This window comes from Nomia melanderi, chromosome 8 (assembly GCF_051020985.1).
Source record: "Nomia melanderi isolate GNS246 chromosome 8, iyNomMela1, whole genome shotgun sequence".
NCBI lineage: Eukaryota > Metazoa > Arthropoda > Insecta > Hymenoptera > Halictidae > Nomia > Nomia melanderi.
Genome location: NC_135006.1, coordinates 527026 through 550481, shown reverse-complemented (window position 1 = coordinate 550481; position 23456 = coordinate 527026). Strand labels below are relative to the sequence as shown.

Below are 23456 nucleotides of genomic sequence, written 5' to 3'. Positions count from 1 at the left end.
GTAATGCATTTGAAATATTACCGTATTATTATATAGATAGCCTTGGGTCCGGTAGTCTCTATTCACATTACTATTAAATTACAAACATGAGACGGAAAGTAGATAAAATTTTACAAGAAATATTTTACAATGTTCAGTTTAATAAAACTAACCACGTAAATAACTTGAAAAAACTAAAGAAATGTTATGAACAGGTATAGCACTGTATCATATTAGCTTATAAAATTTGTGTTATTACTTTCAAAATATTAATAAGCAATACTTATTTTATTTTAGGCTAACTTTGAAGAATTCTGGAACTCATTTGAGTCGTGTTTTAGAGTTCCTCTCAGCATTGCTCAACATCATGTAAGAATTTTAAATACTTTGGAATTTGTTGCCAAATTTATTACCAGTTTATACACAGTGTCAAATGATGAAGAAGAAGAAACAGAATTATGCCCCTTTCTTGTTAAAATTTTTAACTTTATTCTTACAAATCATTGTGCTAAAGATCCAGCTGTGAGATTTCGCATTTGTCATTTCTTAAATATTTTATTGAATTCTATGGGAGATCAAGCTTTTATAGATGATGCTCTCTGTGATAAAATTACTGTGTCCATGATGGACCGTGTATTGGATAAGTCACCAAAAGTTAGAACACAAGCTATTTTTGCATTACATAGACTCCAAGATCCAACGGATGATCAATGTCCAGTTATAAAAATGTATATGTTCCATGCTACAAGAGATCCAAAAGCAGAGGTTCGTAGAGCAGCATTAATGAGTATGGGAAAGAATCAAAAAACTTTGCAAGTGGCATTAAAACGTACCAGAGATGTGAGCGATAAAGTACGGAAAATGGCTTATGAATTCATTAGCAAAGTTACAGTAAGATCGTTGACTATTACACAAAGAGATCAATTATTGAATGATGGTTTGAAAGATAGATCAGAAATAGTTAGAAAATGTGTAGAGAATACTCTACTACCATCGTGGTTAAGACATTTTAATGGCGATTTTATCAGTTTAATAAGGGCCCTTGATGCTGAAATTGGTACAGATGTGTCCACAATAGCTTTAGAAACTTTATTCAAGTAAGCATTCCATTTATATTTTATTATACAGAATTTTTTGGTTAATTAATTATTATTTTCATTGTTTTTAATGATATGGGAAAGTGAACCATACATCTGAAATAATATTTTATTTTTACTTATTTAGGAACAGTGCATTAAACACACTAATGGAGCAATTACCAATAAATAAGGAAACAAAATTAATCCCAATAGATAAACTGGGTAGTGAGAATGTATTGTACTGGAAATGTTTAATAAAACATCTTTACCGCGAGTCTTATACAGAACAGCTGGAGATAATTTTACCTGAGTTATCTGTATTTTGTGCATATATTTCAGACTTTATAGCATCGATATCCATAGATCAAAATGAAATGTGGGTAAACGAAATGCAAAAATTCATTCTTTTACAACTATTTGAGATAGTAACTACATATGATTTATCTGATGAAGTTGGAAGACAAAAATTGAATGAATTAATATGTAACACATTAATGAGTTCCTACTGGTCTGAAAAAATCATACAATGTACAGTGACACATTTACAGAAAGTTATACCAGATGTAAATACTAGATTAGATGTTTTGGCTAACATAATCAGTGATATCAGATTACCTTTGAAAGAACCTACACAAAGTAACCAAGTGTCTGAAACACAACAGCATGACATGAACTTGAAGGTAAGTTTGTAATACTAAAATTATTATTATTGATTATTTTAATCCATGCTTAGCACATAGCATTTTATAGAGAGCAAAACTCAAAGTGAGATTGTTGGAACTGAAAGAGGAAGAATATCAAGCTATACAAAACAAACAATATTTGAAGGCAGACCAATTGAAGAATGAAATAGATAAACTAAATGAAGAAATCATGAAACTGTCAGAAGTACCAGAACTACCAACGGTTATAGAAGATATCAAGGAAAAGAGTGATCCAGAAACAATGATTAAATGTTTAAGCATAATATGCACTATGATGCAGTCAGTGACTTCTTTAACACCAACTCTTAGAAGTCTTATGCAAATAGCTATCAATAGTTTAGATGTAAGTATTTTCGATTATCACTTTCTTTTTAAGTAGTAAACGTAATTCTTGTTTCTCAGGATGCCAATGACAATGTTCATATATTGGCAATAAAAGCAGTCAGCATTTGTTCTATATTAAATAAAGAACTGGCTAAACAGCATATCATGATGTTGTTTTTCCAATTTTCTTTGGAACAAGAAAACCCGGAAATTTGGATTGTAACATTAAAAGGAATTTTCGATCTTTTATTGTTGTATGGACTCGAATATTTTGATATTTTGGAAAATTCAAATGATACTACCAGTAGGACTGAAAAATCTCGTACTGTGAAATTGTACACGGAAACTGACAAGGAAATTTCTCTATCATCAACTCAACAATCTAGTACAGAACAAACCAACTGTAATTTTATTCAAATTTTAGCAAGATTATTAGACAATGAGGTGTGTATACATTAAATTATATTTAACGCGATAAATATTATACAAATAACATAATTTTTCTAAACAGAATCAAGGATTACGAACGATTGCTGCTGAAGGTATTTGTAAATTGTTAATTAATCAACGAATCAGTAGTTCAAATTTATTATCGAAATTAATTCTGTTATGCTATAATCCAATGAATGACAATGACTTTTATTTACGACAATGTTTGAGCGGATTCTTCGATAATTTTATATTACGTGTACCGGATGCGCAAGAAATGTTTGAAGAAGCCTATCTGCCGACATTACAAGTCTTATGCAACGCACCTGATAGCAGCCCCTTGCAGGAAATTGATCCCTACGAAGTGTCTAAATTTATGTTGAATATAACCAGATATGGGATTAAGAAATCTGGCACAGACAATTGCGTTCACAAGAATCTTGCATTTACTATTTTAGTGGAAGTACTGAATCCAAATAGTAAAATTAATCAAGAAGTTCTTATTAAATCTTTGAAAAATTTACATTTAGAAATAGATGACAACGCGTCGAAAGAAAATTTACTCATAGCTATTGATAAAATTGTTGAAATAGTAAGTATAATAATGTACAAAGTAGAATAATCTGATCTTGATTATAATTTTCAAAATTATTAATTCATGTTAATATGACCTCTATATAATTTTAACAGTAAATAATAATGTGACTTGTACATTAATGATAATTTCTCTACAAACCGTATAATCACCAGATAAGTATGCTAAGTAATTAACATTTGTTGTAGGTGAAAGATAACGACAGGCGCTTATTCAATCATATAGAGGCTTTTAAACAAAAGTTAGTAACTCCGAATGCTGTTGACGAGCCAGAAGATGAAGACACCGAAACCGATGACTGAAAGTTATCTGATAATTAATAAGAAATATTTATTATACAAACAAACAAGGAATTTTATTCACTGTATTTAAATACAATATTTTTTAATAAAAAAGATTTTTAAAATTTTTCGTTAGCTGCAATATCGTTTCAAATATTTCACAGTAGATGGTACAGTTCGCCTGTTCCCAGATGGTAACCACTCTATTAGTTATCTGGGTCAAGGGGCAAGGGGAGACGTCCACTCACCGTGCTTGACCCGATTGTTATGGCAACTGTTGCGGCATGTCTTTTTTACTGGCCGAGCCACGGGACGAAGAAAGCAGACGACCAATAATCAAGGACATGCCGCAACTGAGCCACCATAATAATCGAACCGAGCGCGGCGAGTGGTCGTCTCCCTTTGCCCTCCGACCCGAATAGCCAATCCAGTGGGTACCATGTGGGAAGAGACGCACTGTACACAAGTTTGTTTATGGATACTTCAAACGGCTTGCTGTCACTATTTTGTACGGTTATCGAAGTACTAAGCGCAGAATTGAGTTTGATAATTATGGAGAAACTTGAAAAACCGCAAATCATTTGCCATATTGAAAAATCAGTGAATTACTCCTTATTCGATGCGAAATGGATACCGTGCAGCGCGAAGTTTGTGGTTATGGGCTCTCGGCCGCGTGGTAGTGGGATTATACAAATTTACGAAATTTCCAGCGGTGAATTAAAACTCCTGAAAGATGTTGAAAGATCACAACCAATAAAATGTGGAACTTTTAAAGCCTCCAGTTTAAAGGATAGATACTTGGCGACCGGTGATTTTCAGGTATTACAAAAATACTCAATTAATATCGTTCTCAAAGCTGGGAAATACTATTGTAGCATTTGACACATTGTAAGTTTAATAATAATAATATTGAAACATGTACACCGAAGGTTGTCATGATAAACATGCTTTCACAAGTGTTTCCTGGTACAAATAGAAAATGAACAAAAATTTAATGAATTCTTGTTCTTATATCCAGAAGACTTAAAGTCACCTTTATTAGGGTAAACTAAATATCTACAACTTAGAAGATCCTTCAATCCCAATTTACACAGTCAATGCCCACAATGAGATTATAAATAGCATTGATGGTGTGGCTGGACAAAGTATTGGATGTGGAGCACCTGAATTAGTAACTGGTTCCAGGGATGGAAGTGTTAAAGTTTGGGATCCCAGGCAAAAAGGTCAACCAGTAGCTGTTATGGAACCTAAAGAAGGGGAAACCCGTAGAGACTGTTGGACAGTCACATTTGGAAATTCATATAATTCTGAGGAAAGAGTTGTGGCTGCTGGTTATGATAATGGAGATGTAAAAATGTTTAATTTGAAAACAATGTCCCTTCAGTGGGAAAGTAATCTTAAAAATGGTGTTTGTAGCATTGAATTTGACAGAAAAGACATTCGAATGAATAAGTTGGTAGCAACTACTTTAGAATCCAAGTTTTATTTATTTGATTTAAAAACACAACATCCCAAGAAGGGATTTTCCTATCTTACTGAAAAGGTAGTTGTTAAAGTCATATGACAGAATTTTAATGTAATAGGATCTATGTGCGATTTAATCTAATTTAGGTAATAATTCTAGGCTCATAATTCAACAATATGGCTAGTCAGGCACTTGCCACAAAATAGAGAAATATTTGTTACCTGTGGTGGTAGTGGAAGCCTTTGTCTGTGGAAATAGTGAGCATAAATTTTATATTCTGCTCTTTTTTGTTTTATTATTAATATTTTATATTTATATTAAATATTTTTTTTCATTTTAGCAATTATCCAGAAAAAAGAAAACTGACTGATGCAGATGGAATAGATCAGGGTGTTGTGGGTAATTTAAATCTTTTACAAAATGTTACTCTTTCAACACAGCCAGTTAGTTCTTTGGACTGGAGCCCAGACAAGCAAGGACTTGCTGTTTGCACAGCGTTTGATCAATGCTTAAGAGTCATTATTACCACGAAACTGAATACTTTTTAATCGAACGGAGGAAATCAATTACAAGTTTTCTGTATACAAATCTTTCTGTGCAGGAAGAGCAGTAATGCAAGGATGGACAATTAATGTTAATGAAACGTTCCATCATTGTATTGATAGTTGTAATGTGATTGAAAAACTACTTTAATTTATGTTTTATCAATCAACAAAAAAAAGCAATAAATAATTTAAAAAAGAAGAAATGCTATTCTATTTTTATTCTCTTTATTAGAAATGTTAACTTAGATTTACCCAGTTTGACAATCGAGCGGTTTCATAGAATTTCTAAGAGATGGCAGCACTGGTGTTTTCAACGTCTATCGATTTTTCTTTATTTGCAATGTTTCTTGCGGTTGGAAGCAATTGCGCAACCTCACACGGGCGGCCAGATAAAAGCGAATTATATGTCATTGGGCCAATCTATTTAGGATCAGACCCTTATTAAGTGGCAGCCATGCTACAGAGCAACGCGTTACGTAATGGGTTGCCATGTTGGGGCTCTAAGCGAGCCCACGCAAAGTGCACTTATGCCACATTGCTCGAAGTAGCATTCAACCGTGCAAGGTCAGAAATACCGCGAGTTTAATTACATAAATTAGCTCTTGGCTCTTCTCCTTCTATTTGCCCCTCTATCGCGTGTTTTTTTCAGTTCCTGCTCTCCTATCCTTAGCAAAATCGCATTCCAATTGGACAGAATATTTCGCCTTTGGCTATGTTCTCCAAAATGGCGTCTTGCGCGTGTTGTACCGTAACATGCCAGTGAATAAATTCTTTTTTATCTGTGTGTTTCGTAGAAGTATAAGGAGGAAACATATCTTTTATCCTTCTTCTAATTTTTCTAATCAATTTTGAAATAATAATTGTCAAAAATATCTTACTGTACCAAATTTACTGTTTTCATTCCAGTTCGTTACTAGAAATCAACAATTCAAAATGCAGTCAACTGATTGCTTCAGAAATTTGTTGTAGAAAAACGTATTTAGTAATTGTTTAAATTTCCTAGATACGATTGTCATAAACTTAAAACTTCCTATTTATCCGCAATATTCTTGCATTACTACCAATTTTCATTATCATTTCTTCAAACTGAATTGCTCTTTTTTAGATTACTTTTTAGACTGATTACAGATGGAAATTTTATGATGATATATTCTTGTCTACACCAAAAAGACTTTTGCGTACCTACAATTTTCCCAGTTTTTAATTGTTTCAAGTTTGTTACTTCTGAAACGTTATTGTACGAATTTAGAGTTCAAATTTTGCGCCTCAGAAGAAACCAACTAATTTCTTCAGTGTCTGTATCGCCAGGTCTGAATTAGGAAAGTAAATGATTTAGCAAAGAACTAAGGATCACAGGTGTAAGGGTCAGGTATAAAAATATTTTTATTAATTACCAGGTTTCATAAATGTGGCAGTAACAACAATGCTCAACGGAGATCCATAAAGAATGTGAGTGATGACAAAAACCGTAGCAAGTCTTCTTTCTGTTCGATGATCATCTCATTTTTTCGCGAGGAAAAACCGGAATAGTTTCAAATGATCCGTTCATGATATTTTACGATCCGCTTAAAAAAAAAAATGAAAGAAAAACAAAGAGTCTACTTAAAATAGAAATTTTCTAAGTCATATTGTGAACGCGTGACGTAGTTTAGAACGCTAGTTTTTTCATGAGCAGGTACATGTGTTGATCGATCTCGAAACCGTGTAGGTTGTTTGCGTCACCCTGCAACCTCATCAACAATCCTCCGAACGATACGTAGGCAGATCTGTAACAGAAGGAAAAAGTGGATCTGAAGTCACACAGAACTCGACAAGGACGCGCGTCTATTGTCTCGTTACGAATCTATCGATTCTTTCGCTTCGAGGAACCGAATCAGTGATTACTCCCATTACTCGTCTCTGATAACGGAGTTGTTCCAGTAGCAAACAATTATGCCTTTCGTGGACAGATACAGCTCAGAGATATTATAGAACTACCATGGTCCGTAAATCTTCAAGTAAAGAAAAACAATGGGAATTCTAATCAGAATTCTTGACTAGTTGATTATTTTTCACATCCCTTAGACAGTTCCATGATTCGAAATGAAATCTAACGAGAGACCGCGGGGACGGTGATCCTTCCAGATACGTTCCACGCTTTCGATGTCTCAAGTTTCCATGTTGTTGTTCTTGATCGTAGATCTGCGATCGTCATATAATCGCAGTGCCGATAGTGGTCGTGTCTAAGATCAACTACACAACCAGCTAACCACACTGCCAACATGCCAATCGCAAAAATGTTCTTCCAAGGATTCCCGGTTCTTCGTCCTCAGCCATGTCGATTATACCGCAGTCTCGTTGCTCCTGGTGTCTAAGGAAGCTCGATGTCTGCGCCCTCTGATCGATCCCGCTACGACGCAGAGATTCGACGGAACGATTAAACGGAAGATGATGCGTTTGTCTAAAATGAAAGTGTTAACAATTTCACACCGACTCACGACATTCGAAGAGAACGGTGAAACCCTGAACCCTGTTCGCCGAATCTAAAGACTAAACGGGACTCGCGTTGAAATCGCGAGACAATGTGGTCGTATTTACATAATTCGAGTAAAGTATTGCCAGTTGAAATAAAATGTGTCGATATTTTTTAAAAACATACACGAGTCACTCGTCGGTCTTCTGTGCATGAATAAACCCAAGACGATTTGGGGCTTCGCATTTACGATTGCACGAATCGAGTTGCAGTTTTTAAAGAAAGCGCGCGCGTCTCGAGCACACTGAACGCATAAGAAAAGAAATATTCTGAGAACTATTCTAAATGTCGCGTTACGAGAGGTTAGCGTCACTAGGAAACTGCTTTTTCAATTCATTTCGCGCAATTAACGATTCTTAGTTTTCTTTTCTTATTAAGCGTTCTCTCTTGCTTCCATGCAAGTATTTGGCGCCTCGATCGTTCAATACTATCTGCTGACGATAGATGAATCTTTAAACGAGCATCGAATTATTTATACGCGTGTTTAGGAAGTTGCGACGACGCTATCGATCGACCTTGCTCCAAAATTTCCGGCTATTCCCTAGTGAGAGCTGATTATTTTTAACTGGTGCGTGTTCTGGCTGCTCTCCGTTCCTCCCATCTATCGACCTCCTTTCCATCCTCGTCTAGGATCTGCACTTCAATTAAGGTCCTCTATATTAAAATCCTTGGACGTCAATACCTGAAAGCCTTCGATGTGTCATTGGCAGTGAAAATTCTCGCGGAGTTGCCTATTACTATTCTATTTACGAGCTAGCTGAAGTCGTTTATTCTTAAAACAATATGGCGCACAGTACATATCGATCCGCCATTTTCTGTATCGCCTTACGCGCGAAAGGTCCATCTTATCGATAAAACCGAATGAATTTTATTGCCGACTTATTACGTGTGCGCTGCTCAAAAGTTTGGAAAGCAGATTCGTAGCAAAGATCCAAAGAGCTCCGTGTAGCTAGAATGATCTGTTTCAGTGCATTAATTTCCGAAGTCCATTGACTCAAAACTTATGAGCAGCGGGGCACGCGAAATCTAGACTGCTATACTACTGTTTCGCGATTATGAATGTTACTACCATTGAAAATTTCATGCGAAAGTTATTCGCAATTAATTAACGGTTTCCGGACAGCTAGTCGATTAAATCTCTGATAGTTGAAGCGTACACTCTAAGAACTGATGTCTAGCGAAGTCAGGGTACCAAAAGGCTACGCCTGAAAGGTGGACGGTATGAAATGAAATGATGGGAGGTGGGGATGCTCAGCATGATTTTTATTGTCATTACAATTACAACGAGCGGTGATCGAGTACGATGAGAGAAGGCGTGGCTTACGTGCTAACAGTTTCGAAGTTCACAATACTTGAACAGGGAGAGGGGAACAAAGTAAACAAATAAATAATACACGAAAAAAGTCGACCAGCGTCCATCGAAACGGCCATTTGTCATCGAAGGATCACGGGCATCGCAAAAAAATCATTATCACGCCCGTTACATGATCGACGAGAATCTGCAATATGGCGGCGAATCTCGGGTAAACGCGATCCTTACACGATACTCTCATCGAAGCGGGACACGCGTGTCTTATATAACGTGACGATTGAAGCGTGCCAGGCATGAAAGGGCCAACCAGCTGTGAAACGTCCGCGGCGGATGATTGTTGCGCCGTTGAAGCTACGATTGGCCGGACAGCAGAACAAGAATCATTAGCCCGCGTGCCATAAAGTAACGAAACGGCCAGAATTGTCGGAGTAATACGTATAGAGTAATTCCGGCTGAAACGGCCCGATTTCATTTACATCAACAGATGTCTACATTTCTAATTGCTTTCAGTGGTATACTGGAATCTTGCGCAGGCTTATTTAATTACTCTTCTCGTATGTTTGCGCTTTCATATATTTTCGTGTAGGTACGATACGTGTAATATTCATTTAAGCAATGTGAGCCATTTCTCCCAGACTTACTCTACAAGAAATCGACGAAGAACGCCGACGGAAATCGTTTTTGCTCGCGTGAAAGGATCCCGTGGACATGCGTGTTTACGTTCGCAGAGACGCGCCGCTAAATAAAGAAAGCCAACAGTGATTTTTGCGAAAGACACGGATTCCTGCCGAGCCGACGCGGATAGATTTATCGCGACGCACACCTCGCCTCAGTCCGGCAGCAAACAAGTTTCCCCCGTGTATTCCTCGTGCGTGGATCGCCATTGGTATCGCAGAATACGCGTCGACCGCGGTGCACACAATGCCCATTGTGATCGGAGTAAAAATATCGTAAGGCCATGGGGGGTTTTCGTTGCTTCTAATCTTTCGTTGGGGTAGCTACCGGTCTAACGCAGAGATTCGCAAAGTTATTTGGCCCACCACCCACTTTTCAGGAAACGAATTAACATCCCCGGTGAGCGATGTGCCCTCTTTGAGAACCACTGGTCTAACCGACGGGACGCGCGGCGGCCATTTTGGACCGTTCGTTGTTGCATTCTTCGTTCAAAACATGCGCTCGTTCAACACAAAATTTGGAAGCTTATAAGATACTTTATTGTTACCTTTATAACGACGACTATATTTTTCTTACACTGGAAAACCTTGTGTTTTTATAATTAAGATAATTCTAAAATTGTATCGTTGCGAGCATGATACACGTACCGTTCGAAATATTTCGGCTGTTCTTTGTGCACCGGTCGGGGATGGGTTCACACGTGATCGAGCTGTATTTCGTGATTCCTTCGGCGGACGCTTTACAACGGTACAATTTTAGATCGTAATTTTGCAATCTCGATCCACGATCCAATTTTAACTTGGCTATACGCGGCACACGTTTGGAAGCCTCGACGACGCAGCGTGCATCTTGGCACGGGATTATCTTTCGCGTCGCCGGGGCCATTTTTAATTGTGGATCAAGCTACCTGCTGCTTGCAAAATATGTTATCTATACACGCTTCCTATGGAGGACACGTCGCGCGAACATTTCGAGGATCGCGTACTTAACACATTTATCAACAACCAATGGAGACACCTTGTTATTTCCTTTGGCAACGCATTGTCTGTTAACTTACTACATTATTGCTATTGCTGTTTAAACAGTTTCTACACGCAGTCTGCAATGTGTTAAGTAGTGACCCGAGAACCTTATCGACTGATTTCGTTTCGGCTAGTATCAAGGTCCATCGTAGCTCGATTCCTCAGATAAAACCGTGATGCAACTCGTGATAAGAGATTAATGTGAATTTATAAAAAGAAAGTAACCATTTTTGTTTACTGATCAAGACCGAGCTTAGGTCACGAGTTACTTCACACGCATCGGTCGCGACCAGATGTTTCTATTTAGCAATATTTCGCGAACGATTATAACGCGTCCCTAGAACGCAAGCGTAACATTGAATCTATCCGTAGAATCGTAAGACCGTTGGGATTATGTAAAAAGACTGGTTTCATAAATCTCGCGAATAAACAGAATCAATATTGTAAGAGACGATCGAGTAACGTCGGCGAGCATGGCGTTACGCGATACCGAAACTGAACACGATACACTTCTGTGCTCGAGTAACGCGATCCTTGTTCTTTACAGGTCTCCGATTGTTTCCCGATTCCTTGGCCCGCGAGCGTGACGTAACGCTTGACATTGTATCCCCGTAATGTTTTCAATGACACCGCATCGTATACTCCCTTTCTCTCTTTTTCTCGTCGACGTGTGGCTTTTTCTGCTGGGATGATACATAGACGAGGATAAAGACGCGATCTTATTGACACACGCAATCTGCACCCTCGTTGTTCATCGCGATATCGTCGTCGTTAAGCTTCCCCCACCACAATGCACATTCCTCCTCCACCTCCCACCCTACTATCTTTCCTATCTTTCCTTTATATACGTTAATCAAGGTCACGCTTCTTCCAATAATGCAGAAACATTTCATAGAGGTATCTAAACTACAATAAGTAACTCCTGTACAAATGTATACCATATCGCGAACCGTACAGTTAATTGTTTATTGTTTAACCCTTCGAGTCTAATACGACAGATCGAGCATTCTTATTCGTTTACGCAACGATACGCGTAATCCAGACCAAATTCTAGGAGCTAAACTGCTGAACATCGTTTTGGATAAACTCCTCAATTTTCACATTTAAGCTTCAATTATTTCGTTTACTTAACACGTTCACTACACTAGCGTTTGCTTCGGTGACGGTCAATTATATTTCCTTCAATCCAATAAATCTTCTAAACAAAATATTAGAAAAATGAAACTGAAACGAGTCATTGAGTTCTCCTATATACAATGTAGTTTATAATTTCGAATAACACCCATACGATTAATTTCATGTTCATTATGTAAAATATAGAATTACAGCCGTCAAAATTATGCGACGCTGGTGCAAACGTGTTAAAAATTGTCGTGCAAACACAATTGAAGTTAAAACAACACGTTCCAATGAAACGATTAAGAGAATTTCAGTTCGTCTCAATTAACCTACGAAAACAAATGTACACGAGAAACGTTCATGGTCAATTCAGGAAGGATAACCTGTCACTCGAAGGGTTAAAGAGAATACATGGGACTGTCTCTGATTTTTTTCAACGAAATGACAGAGTACGGACGAAATAACGCACTGTGGCTATTCCACGCGTGTAATCGTGTACTCTTTTTGTTTTCTTTTTTGACTTTGATCTTTTCTCTTTTTTTGTCGCGTCGCACCGCCGAAAAGTAGTAGCAGCTCGGTGACCGTTACTGGTGGCGGCGACAGGAGAGATGTCGTACCAGATAGTGCATTTACAGTATTCACGGCCCGTGTAAACGCGCATCTGGCACGAGCCCCAACTGCCCTGTAATCTCATATTGGCTCGCTTCCGTTTGCTCTCGTTCGTGCTCTCTAACACACCTCGTTTTGCCCTTTATCTCTTTTTTCCTCTTTTCCACGCTGTTTCTCGTCTTGCCTTCCTTCTCGCTGTACTCTCGCTATTACTCTTTCGTTCGCACGAATGCACACGACGAACAGATTAGGTCCGATGGGACATTCCAGCTGATCGCTAATGTCCGTTCTCCTTCGGTTTCTTTAAATCGTTTCTTTTATCGATACTGTTCGTAGATTTAATTGGTAATGAGTATTAATTAGAATTAGATTGATTCGTTTTTATAAATCGCGTATTTTACCGTGAAATTTTAAGAGGTTCGACCACATTCGGCCCGAAATTCGAACAGTGGGAGCGCAATTCGTTAGATTGACGTTTCGCGGAAGTGTTTTCGGGTCTGCAGGAAGTGTGCGATTGACAGGGGAACGCGGTCCAGGCAAATTGGTTTTCCTTTCGACTTCCCCTCAAGTTTTATTCGCGCCACCGCGTTGAGAGACAATGAAAAGGAACGGAACAAAGAACGCGGCCGTTTTCAATGTTGCCAACCTCAATGGCTCAAATACGCCGGACTAATTACTTCTCACCCTACAAACCGAGTGATCTTTTTATTTCAACTCCTTTTGTCGTGGTAGAGCAATTTCTCATTTTCACGATTTTTACGTTAAATTCAACTATCAGTGTTTAGAGATTCTTTTAAGGTTTCAAAATATTCGGCCGATTCAAAGGTGCGTCATGTTCACCATTGGTCGCATCTTCAAATAGCCGTGGTAGAAAACTGAAAATCGCGGCGAGTGTAAGGGTTTGAAGAGCGGAACGAGGAGAAGAGTTGTTTCTAATAATAGATAAACTGTCCTCGGTGCCGCGACGTCCTGGCGTCGAGACGAACTCGTTAGTTACACTCCACGCAAAACCGTACTGGGTGTAATTAAAACCGTCCCTCAACGAAACCGCGGGTTCGAAATTATTTCCATTAATCTCCAGTAATGTCCGTTGGAATAATAACCGGAACGACTTCGCTCGGCTATCGATACCTCTCTCATCGGCTTAAGTCACGTGACGTTGCAGACGTGATTGATATCCACGCGCGTTAGATTGTTTTTATTTCCGGGTCGACTCGATGTAAACGATTGACCCGCTGAGGTTCACGCATTAAAGAGTTCTGTAATTTGAATAAATTTCACGTGTTCAGTTTAACGTCCACACAACTTTCCTTTCCGCTCGCGCACAGAATTGCCCCGCGAATTAAAACTTGGATACACACGGAGGCTGTTTACGTTGGTCGCACAGGCATCGATATATTAAAATTCCTGAACGTGAGCGTTACCGGGACGAGTTTACACGACGCTGCACTTAGCAGGCACAGGTTGTTGCACAATCCACGAACCGAGTATCTTGATAGCCGACGATTTTGACGAATATAAACCCTGATTTACGCTCGATTCGGATTGCAAACGAATTGTTTTCTCTTCCTTGTCGCGAGTATTCGAAGAGATGAACATCACATAGGGATCCGCCTTGAAGATGGAAAATTCAGTTGACACCACACAGTCTCGAAGAAATTTCGAAATCTATTAACAGCCGAACGTTTCTTTATCTAATCTCTACTATCGGAATGAACAACCTACAATCCTGATAATTATCATGTAATTTATTCATCTCGATCACGTTCCCGAGCAATTAACCTGTCGTCCGTTACACAACGCGCGAAAAACCGACTCCGCGAGAGGATCGCGTACTCGGAGGGAAACAACGGTCGCCCGACGTTATCGACGAAGCAACTGCAATTCACGTGCGTTACGCAACTGTTCAGAGATACTCGCACTGTTTCCCTCGGGAGGCTACGTATCGATTAATAAACTCGAGAGAGTCAATTATAGCCGGCCTATACATGCCTCGGGTTACATAATCGTGAAATAATCCGCAGATCAAAATCGAAACGTGCGAAACGAGAGGAAAGAAGAATAAGGGACAACAGGGGGGGGGGGGAGAGGGAGAGAGAGGGGGAGAGGGAGAGAGAGGGGGAGAGAGAGAGAGAGAGAGAGAGAGAGAGAGAGAGAGAGAGAGAGAGAGAGAGAGAGAGAGAGAGAGAGAGAGAGAGAGAGAGAGAGAAAAGATAAACGATCCTCCGTGACACCGTGGAGATGGGACCACCGCTACCAACACAACGAACGGGCGGTACACAACTGCAATTCGCACTCCGTCTAGCGGGGCGAAGTGCGTCCCTAACGCTCGTTACACAATTACGACCTTGAAGACAGAGGCGTGTGCAGGAATTCATTCGACGAAATCAATTTGGAATCTCACGGTCTTCCCTCTGTATTGCACTTACTCACACTTACGCTCGTTGTTGGATGAAGTTTCGAGGAATTATGCGATACGTGAATCAGTATTTTCAAGTGGATAATAACATCGGCGAAACTACAATAACACGCAGTAAAGAATTCCTTTGTAATTGAAATACAATCGTTTACAAATTTTCATATGAAATTTTGAATTTTCAAGAAATCTGCATTGATATCAAGGGTTCGAAACGAAACAGAAATTCTTGAAAACAAAGACCCACTGTTCTCGAGGTACTTCGAATAGAGTAACATTTCGAGAAGGTTGCAACGGACGAGTTAAAATAATGATATCCAATACTATTTATATTCGCGTGTGTACAATTCGGTTGTATAACGCGCGAAGCGAAGCGCTCGGGACTGGTGTATGCCGATATAACCGACACGGCCGGTATATACATTTCTAATCGGCTTAAAGAACAAATATTCACTGGCGGTCGTGTGATCGTCACGACCGTACGTCGCGACCTTGAAACGAATGAATCCATCACCGCGAGAATCCACGAAGAAACGACATGGAAAGAATCGAACGGAATTTCGTGGTTCAAAACGAACTTGGAACTGAAGAGAACTGCACCATCATCCGTTTAGGGTAAAGGTTAGGTAAGGGGTAAGGAACACGTGTGTCAACTGTCGGTAATAAAGAGCAACGTATGCGACAATGGAGGACCGGAGCGCACGGAGATGCATCGATCCCGATCGATACACCGAGGTACCACAGAATAGAACCAGCGTGAACAACACATGTAGGTATGCACGGCTCGCTTGTTCGTTGGAAAAACGACGATGGAAGAAACGCGGTAACACGTGATATACGCGCGGCGACTAAACCAAGACTACAGGGGCTCCGGTATCGTCGCGGGCCACCAGCGAACTATGAGACACGGCCGTAGAGCAAACGGCGCTGCGCTCTCGCGTCTGTCCCAGCACAGTTACACAATCCGCTGCAGCAGCAGCAGCGTATATATCGGGGTTCTTCTCGCGGAGATCAGAACCAGAGGACGTTTTTGGACCCGGTTCACGCGGCCAAGCCTAAGTCCGATCGATCCGATCGTTGAACACGATTTATCATCAAGGTCGACGATGGTGTTCGAGGTCACGGGACCTTTTTTCCGTTGGAGAACGCGACCCGGACTCGTAAGGTGACCGTCGCCAGGGGAGGAAGGAAAACGGAAGATCGAAGTTACCGCTGACCGAACTTCTATTTATAGGAACCGCGAGAAGATGGACACAGCAACCGGAACGTTATTAATAGCTTGTGCTCTTGTTGTCATTTGGCGGGGATGAATTTAACATGCGGGCATGGTCGGTAACGGAATGCTTCGAATTCCTTTGAAAATATAGGTGATCAGTGGGAATATTCGAATTGGGGATATTTTAACTTAGTAGTTTTTCTTTGGCGAAGAGACTGTAGGAACGGACTGCGCACAAGATTCCACTGCGGCGCAGTTGGGTTAGTTTGTTCGTGGAAAAATCATTAGAGCATCGCGCCTCGAAGATTCTCGCTACTTGGAGTGCACACCGTAATAACGTTGGTATTATTTGGATCGATACACGGTATGATATATATCACAAGCTGGGTCTTGGGAGACGACAAAAGGGGTTCGAGATAAACTCGGGTCGAAGAATATAGTCTCCTCACGGAAGACAATTTAGGAACCACTGTGCCAGAAACTGACGCTGATGCGCGTGCCAAATCGGGGCCTCCTATAATGCGTGTCGGCGTCCGAAGATAGAAGACAAATGGAAGAAAACACGTGTCTACGCGGCTCTGTTGTTCCACCGTAAGTAATTGCGTCGTGTAATTATTTGAAACCTTTGGTGATCGAGTCCGTTCTAGATGGGCATTTCATGAATTCGACATTTATTGATCTTTATCGATAGATTGAAACGAAGATTAAATAATATAGAACTTCTCGGAAGTATCTAGGAAGAAATTATTTAAGAACTTACGAAGAAGTGAAAAGTAGGTTAGATTACACAATCCTGACCCATAAACGTCAACTGACTAAGAAAAATATGACTGATGTCTTCCGATACACGTACAATTTTACGAAGAATGGAGACTTTCGGCTGGCTGACATTTCTGTATACTCTGTGGTCAGTCTGAGACCCAATTCTAGTCTTTATTCCAGTCATCTAGGAGAAACTAGACGTCACGCAGGAACGAGACAAGAAACGGGGAACGAATTTATCGAGCGGCCTCCGATACGGACAACTCTAAACGGTCGTAAATCCCCGAAGAAAATGGCGGATAACACGGCCAACGAAAATGGGACGAACGAGGGCGAGAAAGGTCCACGGACCAATGGACGAACGGTTCTCAAACGAGGTAAAAGCCGCGAGAGCGGTAGCGGTTGTAATTGGACCACTTTGCCGCTAAACGAGCTTAACGATCGATTCTGCCTTCCGACAGTAATGGCATAATGCCGAGATACGACCGAATGGATACATATACATCTGATCGGTGACGTTGCTTTAATGCAGTGTCACCGGTTGATCTCGCGAACACGATTCGACGATGCTTCAAGGAGTCCAAGGATGTGGGGTGAGCGACGTTCGATTAGAATTCAAACGCAAAAAACCAATAACGATTGACATCGGTGCTGCTATCTTCGACGAATCTCTAACGACGGGAAACGCGTATGCGTGAGTTTACCAGTGGTTCACAATCGGTGCCACACCGAGGTGATTTCGCTTCGTAACACCATACACACGATTCAGCTTTGCTCAGCTTCCTAGGCTCACAGAGAAGATTTGGAAGATTTAGATTCAGAAAATTTACAGTCCCACTAGTTTACGAGTGCCCAAAGCAATACGTCCGTCTACGTGAATTCGTACAATTCCCCCGCTGAACTATCAATAACCAAGTCAACGGTAGTATTCGATCGAAGCCGGAGTCACGGAACACCCCGTTACCCAACGCTGAGCTCTAGCGTCAACAGAGTCCCTTCTTAGGCCAACACGGGCAATTCGAAACCAGGATCTCGAGAACGAGGCCGCGTGAAAACCGCAAATACGACGACGCCCGGTGGGTGCACCAAAGGATCTCGACGATCAACGGTCTCCGGTTGCGACAAGGAACGAGCACGAACCCGTTTTATTCGCAGTCTCCGTTCGGTGCGAAGGCACGCGCACCCGGCACGAGTTACCGAACCAACACGAACGGCGACTATTTCGCGAACGACAGAGAAAAAAAACGGGAAAGAAATGGTCCGAATGGTTGAACCTCGTGCGGAGAACTAGTCGCGACTAGGCGAACGGTACCACAATTGCGCTTGTAAAGCAACCAGCGGAGGCGATCAGCGGGAGAGTCTGCTGACGCGGGGGTTACACAACGGATGGCCGAAAAAGCGGTGCCAAGCTGCGTGGCGCTGGGCCACGGCGTAAATGCGTGTGTGTCCGGCTAACCTCGAAACAGAGTCGGTACACCGGCGCGAGTACTGCCGAGAAATGTCGCATACATGTACGCCGCTTGCTAACGTACATGCACACATGTGTGTTTGCTTGGATCAGGAGACAAGATGGTGGCGCGCTCGGTGTTCCCCCGTCTCTGTTCGTGTCCCAAAACATACATGGCTCGGGGTTGCGAAAAAGCCCAGGGTTATTTGGACCCCGGTTCCGTTCTATCGCGCGCGTGTCTAGGGATGCATGTATCGCGCATTGACGAAAAGCTGGCGTGCGGGAGGAATGTGGATCTCTAATTGGTCAGATCGCAATGAGACACGCCCACTTTTGCGCGCATTTTCCGTTTCAATACGCTGTTTGGAATAAACGATAATAAACAAAACAGAGAAAGAATCTTCTTGCCTCTCTGTGCTGTCTCAAGTGCCATTTTTTTGTCAATATAGCATATAGTCGTCGACAAGACACAGCAAGGTCGTAAACTAAGCCTTCATCGTTACAACTACCCAGCAATCGAGTCGTCTAATATTTTAGAATGTATTGCAGAATCGAGCTAACAATTCCCTAGGAAAAAGTGTGCATCTTTTCAACAATTGCAAAAGAATCTAAAATGGATCATCATTTTGACCCGTCTGGTAGTTCCGGTGTTGAGATGGAACCTAGACCCTTCAGAGTCGGTAGTAATTGATATCGCGCGATAGTGGACTGAATGATAGACGTCTATCATCGTTCCGAGTCCTAGGGAGATCACATTTCCGTCAATTCGCTTGTTTTGTCACTGAGAACATGTTTACTTCAACGGCTGACCGATTTTACAATCCGCTAGCTATACCTTGGCGGCAACTATATGCGCGCGGATGGACCTTCTAGGACACGTGGAACACGGGCTCGTCGCGCGACCTTAACGCGGGAGGGGCTCGCGGCGCACCAGGCCAAGAAGAGACGAGAAAACGGGGGCGAGAAGCTTGGAACGGATTTTCGTCGCTCGTTGCCATAAACGAGAACTCGGGGTCTCGCGGCTGCTGGCTGGCCAGACAGTTTGGCCGATGGTAAATGCGGGTTTTTTGGTTGACGACGGATACGATTTCTTCGATGGCAACTCGGCGGCACGCGGTCCCGATTTATTTGGGAGATCCCTGGTGGCCAAGGTCGGCGATTTATATTAGGTCGTCGCGGAAGGAATTTTATATCTGGGACCCGACGGTTTTTAACCGGGTAACTATGGAACTCGGTTTCGAAAATCTTTCCTGGTGTGTGCAATCGAATCAACCAACGAGTATACACGTCGAATACGAGACAAACGCAACAGGTATTAAATAAAAAACTAAAGCAAAATGAGAAAGAATTATGCTCCTTTGAAAATGTAAATAACTTTTGACAAAACTTAGTACGAATAGAGTAGAAATGAATAATCGCCGAATAAATAAATTCTGGTTTCTATTTCAAGCAACAAAGAAGAAAGATGAATTTTTCGTTTGCCAAGATTAATATCCTTTTATAATTAAGTTACTGCGCAATTCACGTAACTTCGTAAACGGGAGAATAACCGAATTTTCCGTGTACGAGAGCTAAATGGCCGTCCGAACGTCGAACAATACTTCAACGTCCCAATTTTTACGGTTAGCAGCACGGTGACCGAGTTTTCCGATAGAAATCGAATTTTCGTTGTGTCGCCGTTCCGCCGATAACGTCGTTTCGACGTCCTTCGTGGCATCAACTGAATTTTTAACGTACGGCCATTAAGTTCTTGATATCGTTTATCTAACCATGCCCCGAAGACACCCGAATCGATTCGGAAGGAAACGCGGAGGTTTTATCGAGCAGCCCGCTTGTTCTTCCCGATGCCTGGAAAACTCATGGCGCGATACGCGAATTCAGCTCGCGTATAATTCATTTCCAATAACGAGTTTAAATTCTACTCAGTCGATTGTGTACGTTCGTTTCGCAGCGATTACTCGTGGATATCTGGTCGGAATTGAACGGTTTCGATTTTAATTATTTACCCGACACCAACGTGCAACGAATACAATTGGTTCCTTCGAATGGTGTTTTGGTGATTCTGCGCACCAAAGATTTTTCTATTCGTTTTTCTTCCCTTTGTCGTGAGAATTTTAAAACGTGTGATCTGTTAAGAAGATTGCGTTAGAACTGCTTGTTCTTGTGTATTTAATACTAAACATCAATTCAATTTACTCTTTTTGTATTAATTATTAATCATCATGTATATTTCTCAAAAAGATTATTTTACGTCCCCGACAATTCGTTCAGGCTTCTATTTATTTTCTTTGCCGTAGTAATTATTGAATACCGTATGTTCAATTGTATTAGTATTGTTGTGAGGGTATTATTTAGTTTTTTTTTTATATTTTAATGTTCAATTTACTTTTCGAAGCACAGCGTTTTTCATGATTTTTTGAAAAGTGCAAGCGATGCAGCACTTCCTTCGGCGGTCGGCGAACAGTTGCATCACGCGATGATAAAAACCAATATGGAAAGAGCCATCGTAAAAACGGATCTTCGCGTAACCGGCTGCGCAAAGATTTAGCTCCGTATTAATTAGTTCTTCGTTAGTTCTTATCAGCGAAGAACATGTACACTCTGCACGGAATATTTTAGTACTGCCTGCAATGTCACACCGATCGTATGACCGCGTTTATGACAGTTTTAATGTTTAAACTTTTCAAGTGGAAAAATCGTTTTCCTTTTCTATCGGTCACCCTTTTGGAATTTTAAAGAATGATCGAAGGCAGAACGAGAACAATAGTCGTTTGACATTTCAGAATCGAGCAAACACGAACGAGACTTCCGGAATCAAGCGGCCTTTGTCGCTTCAGTTTCATTCGCCAAATAACCTTTGATCTTAGCATGAAATTGTGTTTCTTGGAATTTTTCGTTGCAGACTGTTAAGCTGCTGAATAGCCGTACCTATCAATTATCCTTCTGCGATAATTGTTTCTTTTTGTAACATTGACCATATTTGTAAAATAAATGAGAGCAATTTCCGATAAATTCTCTCGAGACCTCGTGAAACTTCACCTAAAATTCTGTATTTCTTCATTTCTTTTCTCTTCATTTGTATTTGCATTTGATGGATAACATCGGGCTAGTTAGAGGTAAATAAATTTGAACGTTTCCACTGAATACTCTCGTCGTTCGATCGAAACGCGGAAATTGAAACGGGAGACGAGCTCAAAAATAAATGAATTTCGAAATTCCCCGCGAACACTCTCTTAATTTCATCCAATTCGCGCATCGAAATTGAAACACGCACGGTTAAAAACAAGCGCGAATTGGATAAAAAAAATATTTCCCGTTCGCCAATCTCTTTAATTCCGTTTGATTTTCAGGTTTCACGGTTTCAATGTCCACGAGAGAAGATTTTTTACGCGTTCGCGATCTGACGCGTAAATATACCGCGTGGGCTAGAACAAGTAGACCGGGCACGAGGTTATTTCACGGGCGAAACTAGGTCGAAAATTAATAAAAATTTCATCGCCGCGCGACACTTCGTTTCGGGAATCATCAATCCTCGAACATTTATCACGAACCGCTCGTAAATATAACAATAATAGAGCAACATGTCCGTCCATGACTTGCTGTTTCCACTTATCGTCATTAATTCGATTGACGCGACTTTACGTCTTTTTACCGACCGAACCGAGTGAAACGGGTTATTACCATGAATACATTATTCGACTGTGATACTAACTTTTAAAAAAATATTCCAAGCAACGAAATATTTAATTTTCTTTTACGAAAAACTTCGACATTTGACCTATGAAAATAAAAAAAAAAACAATTGTCACGTTGACTGTCATGATGGTTAGCGATTACTAGGATTTTCCAAATTTCTTGAGAACAATTGTATCAAGATCAATGTCGAACCAAAGTATTTAACAGAAGTAACTGAGTAATAATGCAACGTAAGGGCTGTGACACAGAATCGTTAAGAATTCTTTTTACTCCCACTTCTCTTCGCTACGAAAGAGTAACCGATTCTACATAAAACACTGAAAACCGTCGTATCAGCCGACGTATTGATTATTCATTGCAACGTGGAACGTACCTTCGACCGACGTTTTTAATTCGTGTCGTTGATTGCGCGACGACTTACGGCCGAATCGGCAAAGAATTATCGTGTTCCATTTCTTTTCTGACTTGGATGGGCTCGGTTGTCCCGAGATCGATATATAGGTCACCATCGGGACCGATCGATCGATTCTCGCTGGGAACAGGGATCGGGATATTGCGTTGAACAACGGTCTCCCCAGCTTTTGCCAGTTCCGTGCGCGACCTTCACGCGAAATATAATTAGCGGTAATTATTGAATGCGCGCCGCGCACGGACGTCCCTGAATTTCGATCGATCTTCCCGGTAAATGGGGAGGAGGGTAGACGGGGGCAGAGAAAGAATAAAGCAAGCGCACAAAGTCGACTTGCATCCGACGTGCACGTGTGCTTTTACTTTTAATGTACGCGCCACATCATGCACGCCCACCCCTTGGTGCAATTAACCACTCGAGACTTTCCTTCCACGAATTAACGCTAGAACCACCTTCGTAATTATTGATATCCTAGAAGTATTAAATATCCGAGAGGATTTTAAAAATCAATGGTTTCACTGGGATACTTGTGTAATGAATATCTAAAGAAACTGAAAGAAAGATATTGTTACAATTATAACGAAGGTAGGAAGATATTAGTCGTATTGAATGTTCGGTAGTTCTAGTGCTAAGGACTCGAACATTGTTACCTTTCATCTGGACTTTTTACTTGTTTGTGACTTTTACGAAAATGGCACTTCGGATTGAAATTGCGATGATCGAGAAATTTGACTACATTTTAGATTAAATATTGTTATCTTATCTTTTAGTGTATTTTCGACTCATTGAAAAGAGTGACCGAAATTTGTAGCTTAGGTATGCGTTTTTCCACTGTAGGAACATTCTTATCGTGATTCAAT

The 23456-nt window shown here is 40.7% G+C and overlaps 3 protein-coding genes and 2 long non-coding RNA genes across 12 annotated transcripts in view; 3 read left to right on the top strand and 2 right to left on the bottom strand.

Moving 5' to 3' along the window:
* Positions 1 to 44: 44 nt before the first annotated feature.
* On the top strand, positions 45 to 3559 carry Cap-G (Chromosome associated protein G). Its single transcript, XM_031975674.2, has 8 exons — positions 45 to 194; positions 277 to 348; positions 729 to 1076; positions 1204 to 1738; positions 1809 to 2105; positions 2165 to 2530; positions 2598 to 3107; positions 3299 to 3559. The coding sequence occupies exons 1-8, from the start codon at positions 187 to 189 to the stop codon at positions 3410 to 3412; spliced, it is 2250 nt and encodes a 749-aa protein (XP_031831534.1). The 5' UTR covers positions 45 to 186; the 3' UTR covers positions 3413 to 3559.
* Positions 3560 to 3632: 73 nt separating this feature from the next.
* Wdr92 (dynein axonemal assembly factor 10) lies at positions 3633 to 5596 on the top strand. The gene is made up of 4 exons (XM_076370275.1): positions 3633 to 4210; positions 4434 to 4934; positions 5016 to 5113; positions 5197 to 5596. The coding sequence occupies exons 1-4, from the start codon at positions 3866 to 3868 to the stop codon at positions 5402 to 5404; spliced, it is 1152 nt and encodes a 383-aa protein (XP_076226390.1). The 5' UTR covers positions 3633 to 3865; the 3' UTR covers positions 5405 to 5596.
* A 1164-nt stretch (positions 5597 to 6760) lies between these two features.
* Rpb8 (DNA-directed RNA polymerases I, II, and III subunit Rpb8) overlaps positions 6761 to 23456 on the bottom strand; it is a 74415-nt gene continuing 57719 nt past the window's right edge. For all 4 annotated transcript variants that reach the window (XM_031975679.2, XM_076370281.1, XM_076370282.1 and 1 more), the window contains exon 4: positions 6761 to 7167. In XM_031975679.2, the coding sequence (XP_031831539.1) occupies positions 7050 to 7167 (118 nt within the window). In that variant the 3' untranslated portion in view covers positions 6761 to 7049. The remainder of the gene's footprint in view (positions 7168 to 23456) is intronic.
* On the bottom strand, positions 9156 to 18355 carry LOC143174836 (uncharacterized). 3 transcript variants are annotated; one of them, XR_012999261.1, is made up of 2 exons: positions 18319 to 18355; positions 9156 to 14318 (listed from the first exon to the last, which is right to left on the bottom strand). It is a non-coding gene; the product is annotated as an uncharacterized LOC143174836 (long non-coding RNA). The 3 variants fall into 3 exon arrangements; XR_012999260.1 differs by having other exon boundaries at positions 9156 to 14264; positions 18185 to 18335; XR_012999259.1 differs by having other exon boundaries at positions 18185 to 18322.
* LOC143174837 (uncharacterized) lies at positions 15947 to 21968 on the top strand. 3 transcript variants are annotated; one of them, XR_012999263.1, is made up of 4 exons: positions 15947 to 16873; positions 16930 to 17421; positions 17506 to 19803; positions 21842 to 21968. It is a non-coding gene; the product is annotated as an uncharacterized LOC143174837 (long non-coding RNA). The 3 variants fall into 3 exon arrangements; XR_012999264.1 differs by having other exon boundaries at positions 15948 to 16873; positions 16974 to 17421; XR_012999262.1 differs by having other exon boundaries at positions 15948 to 17421.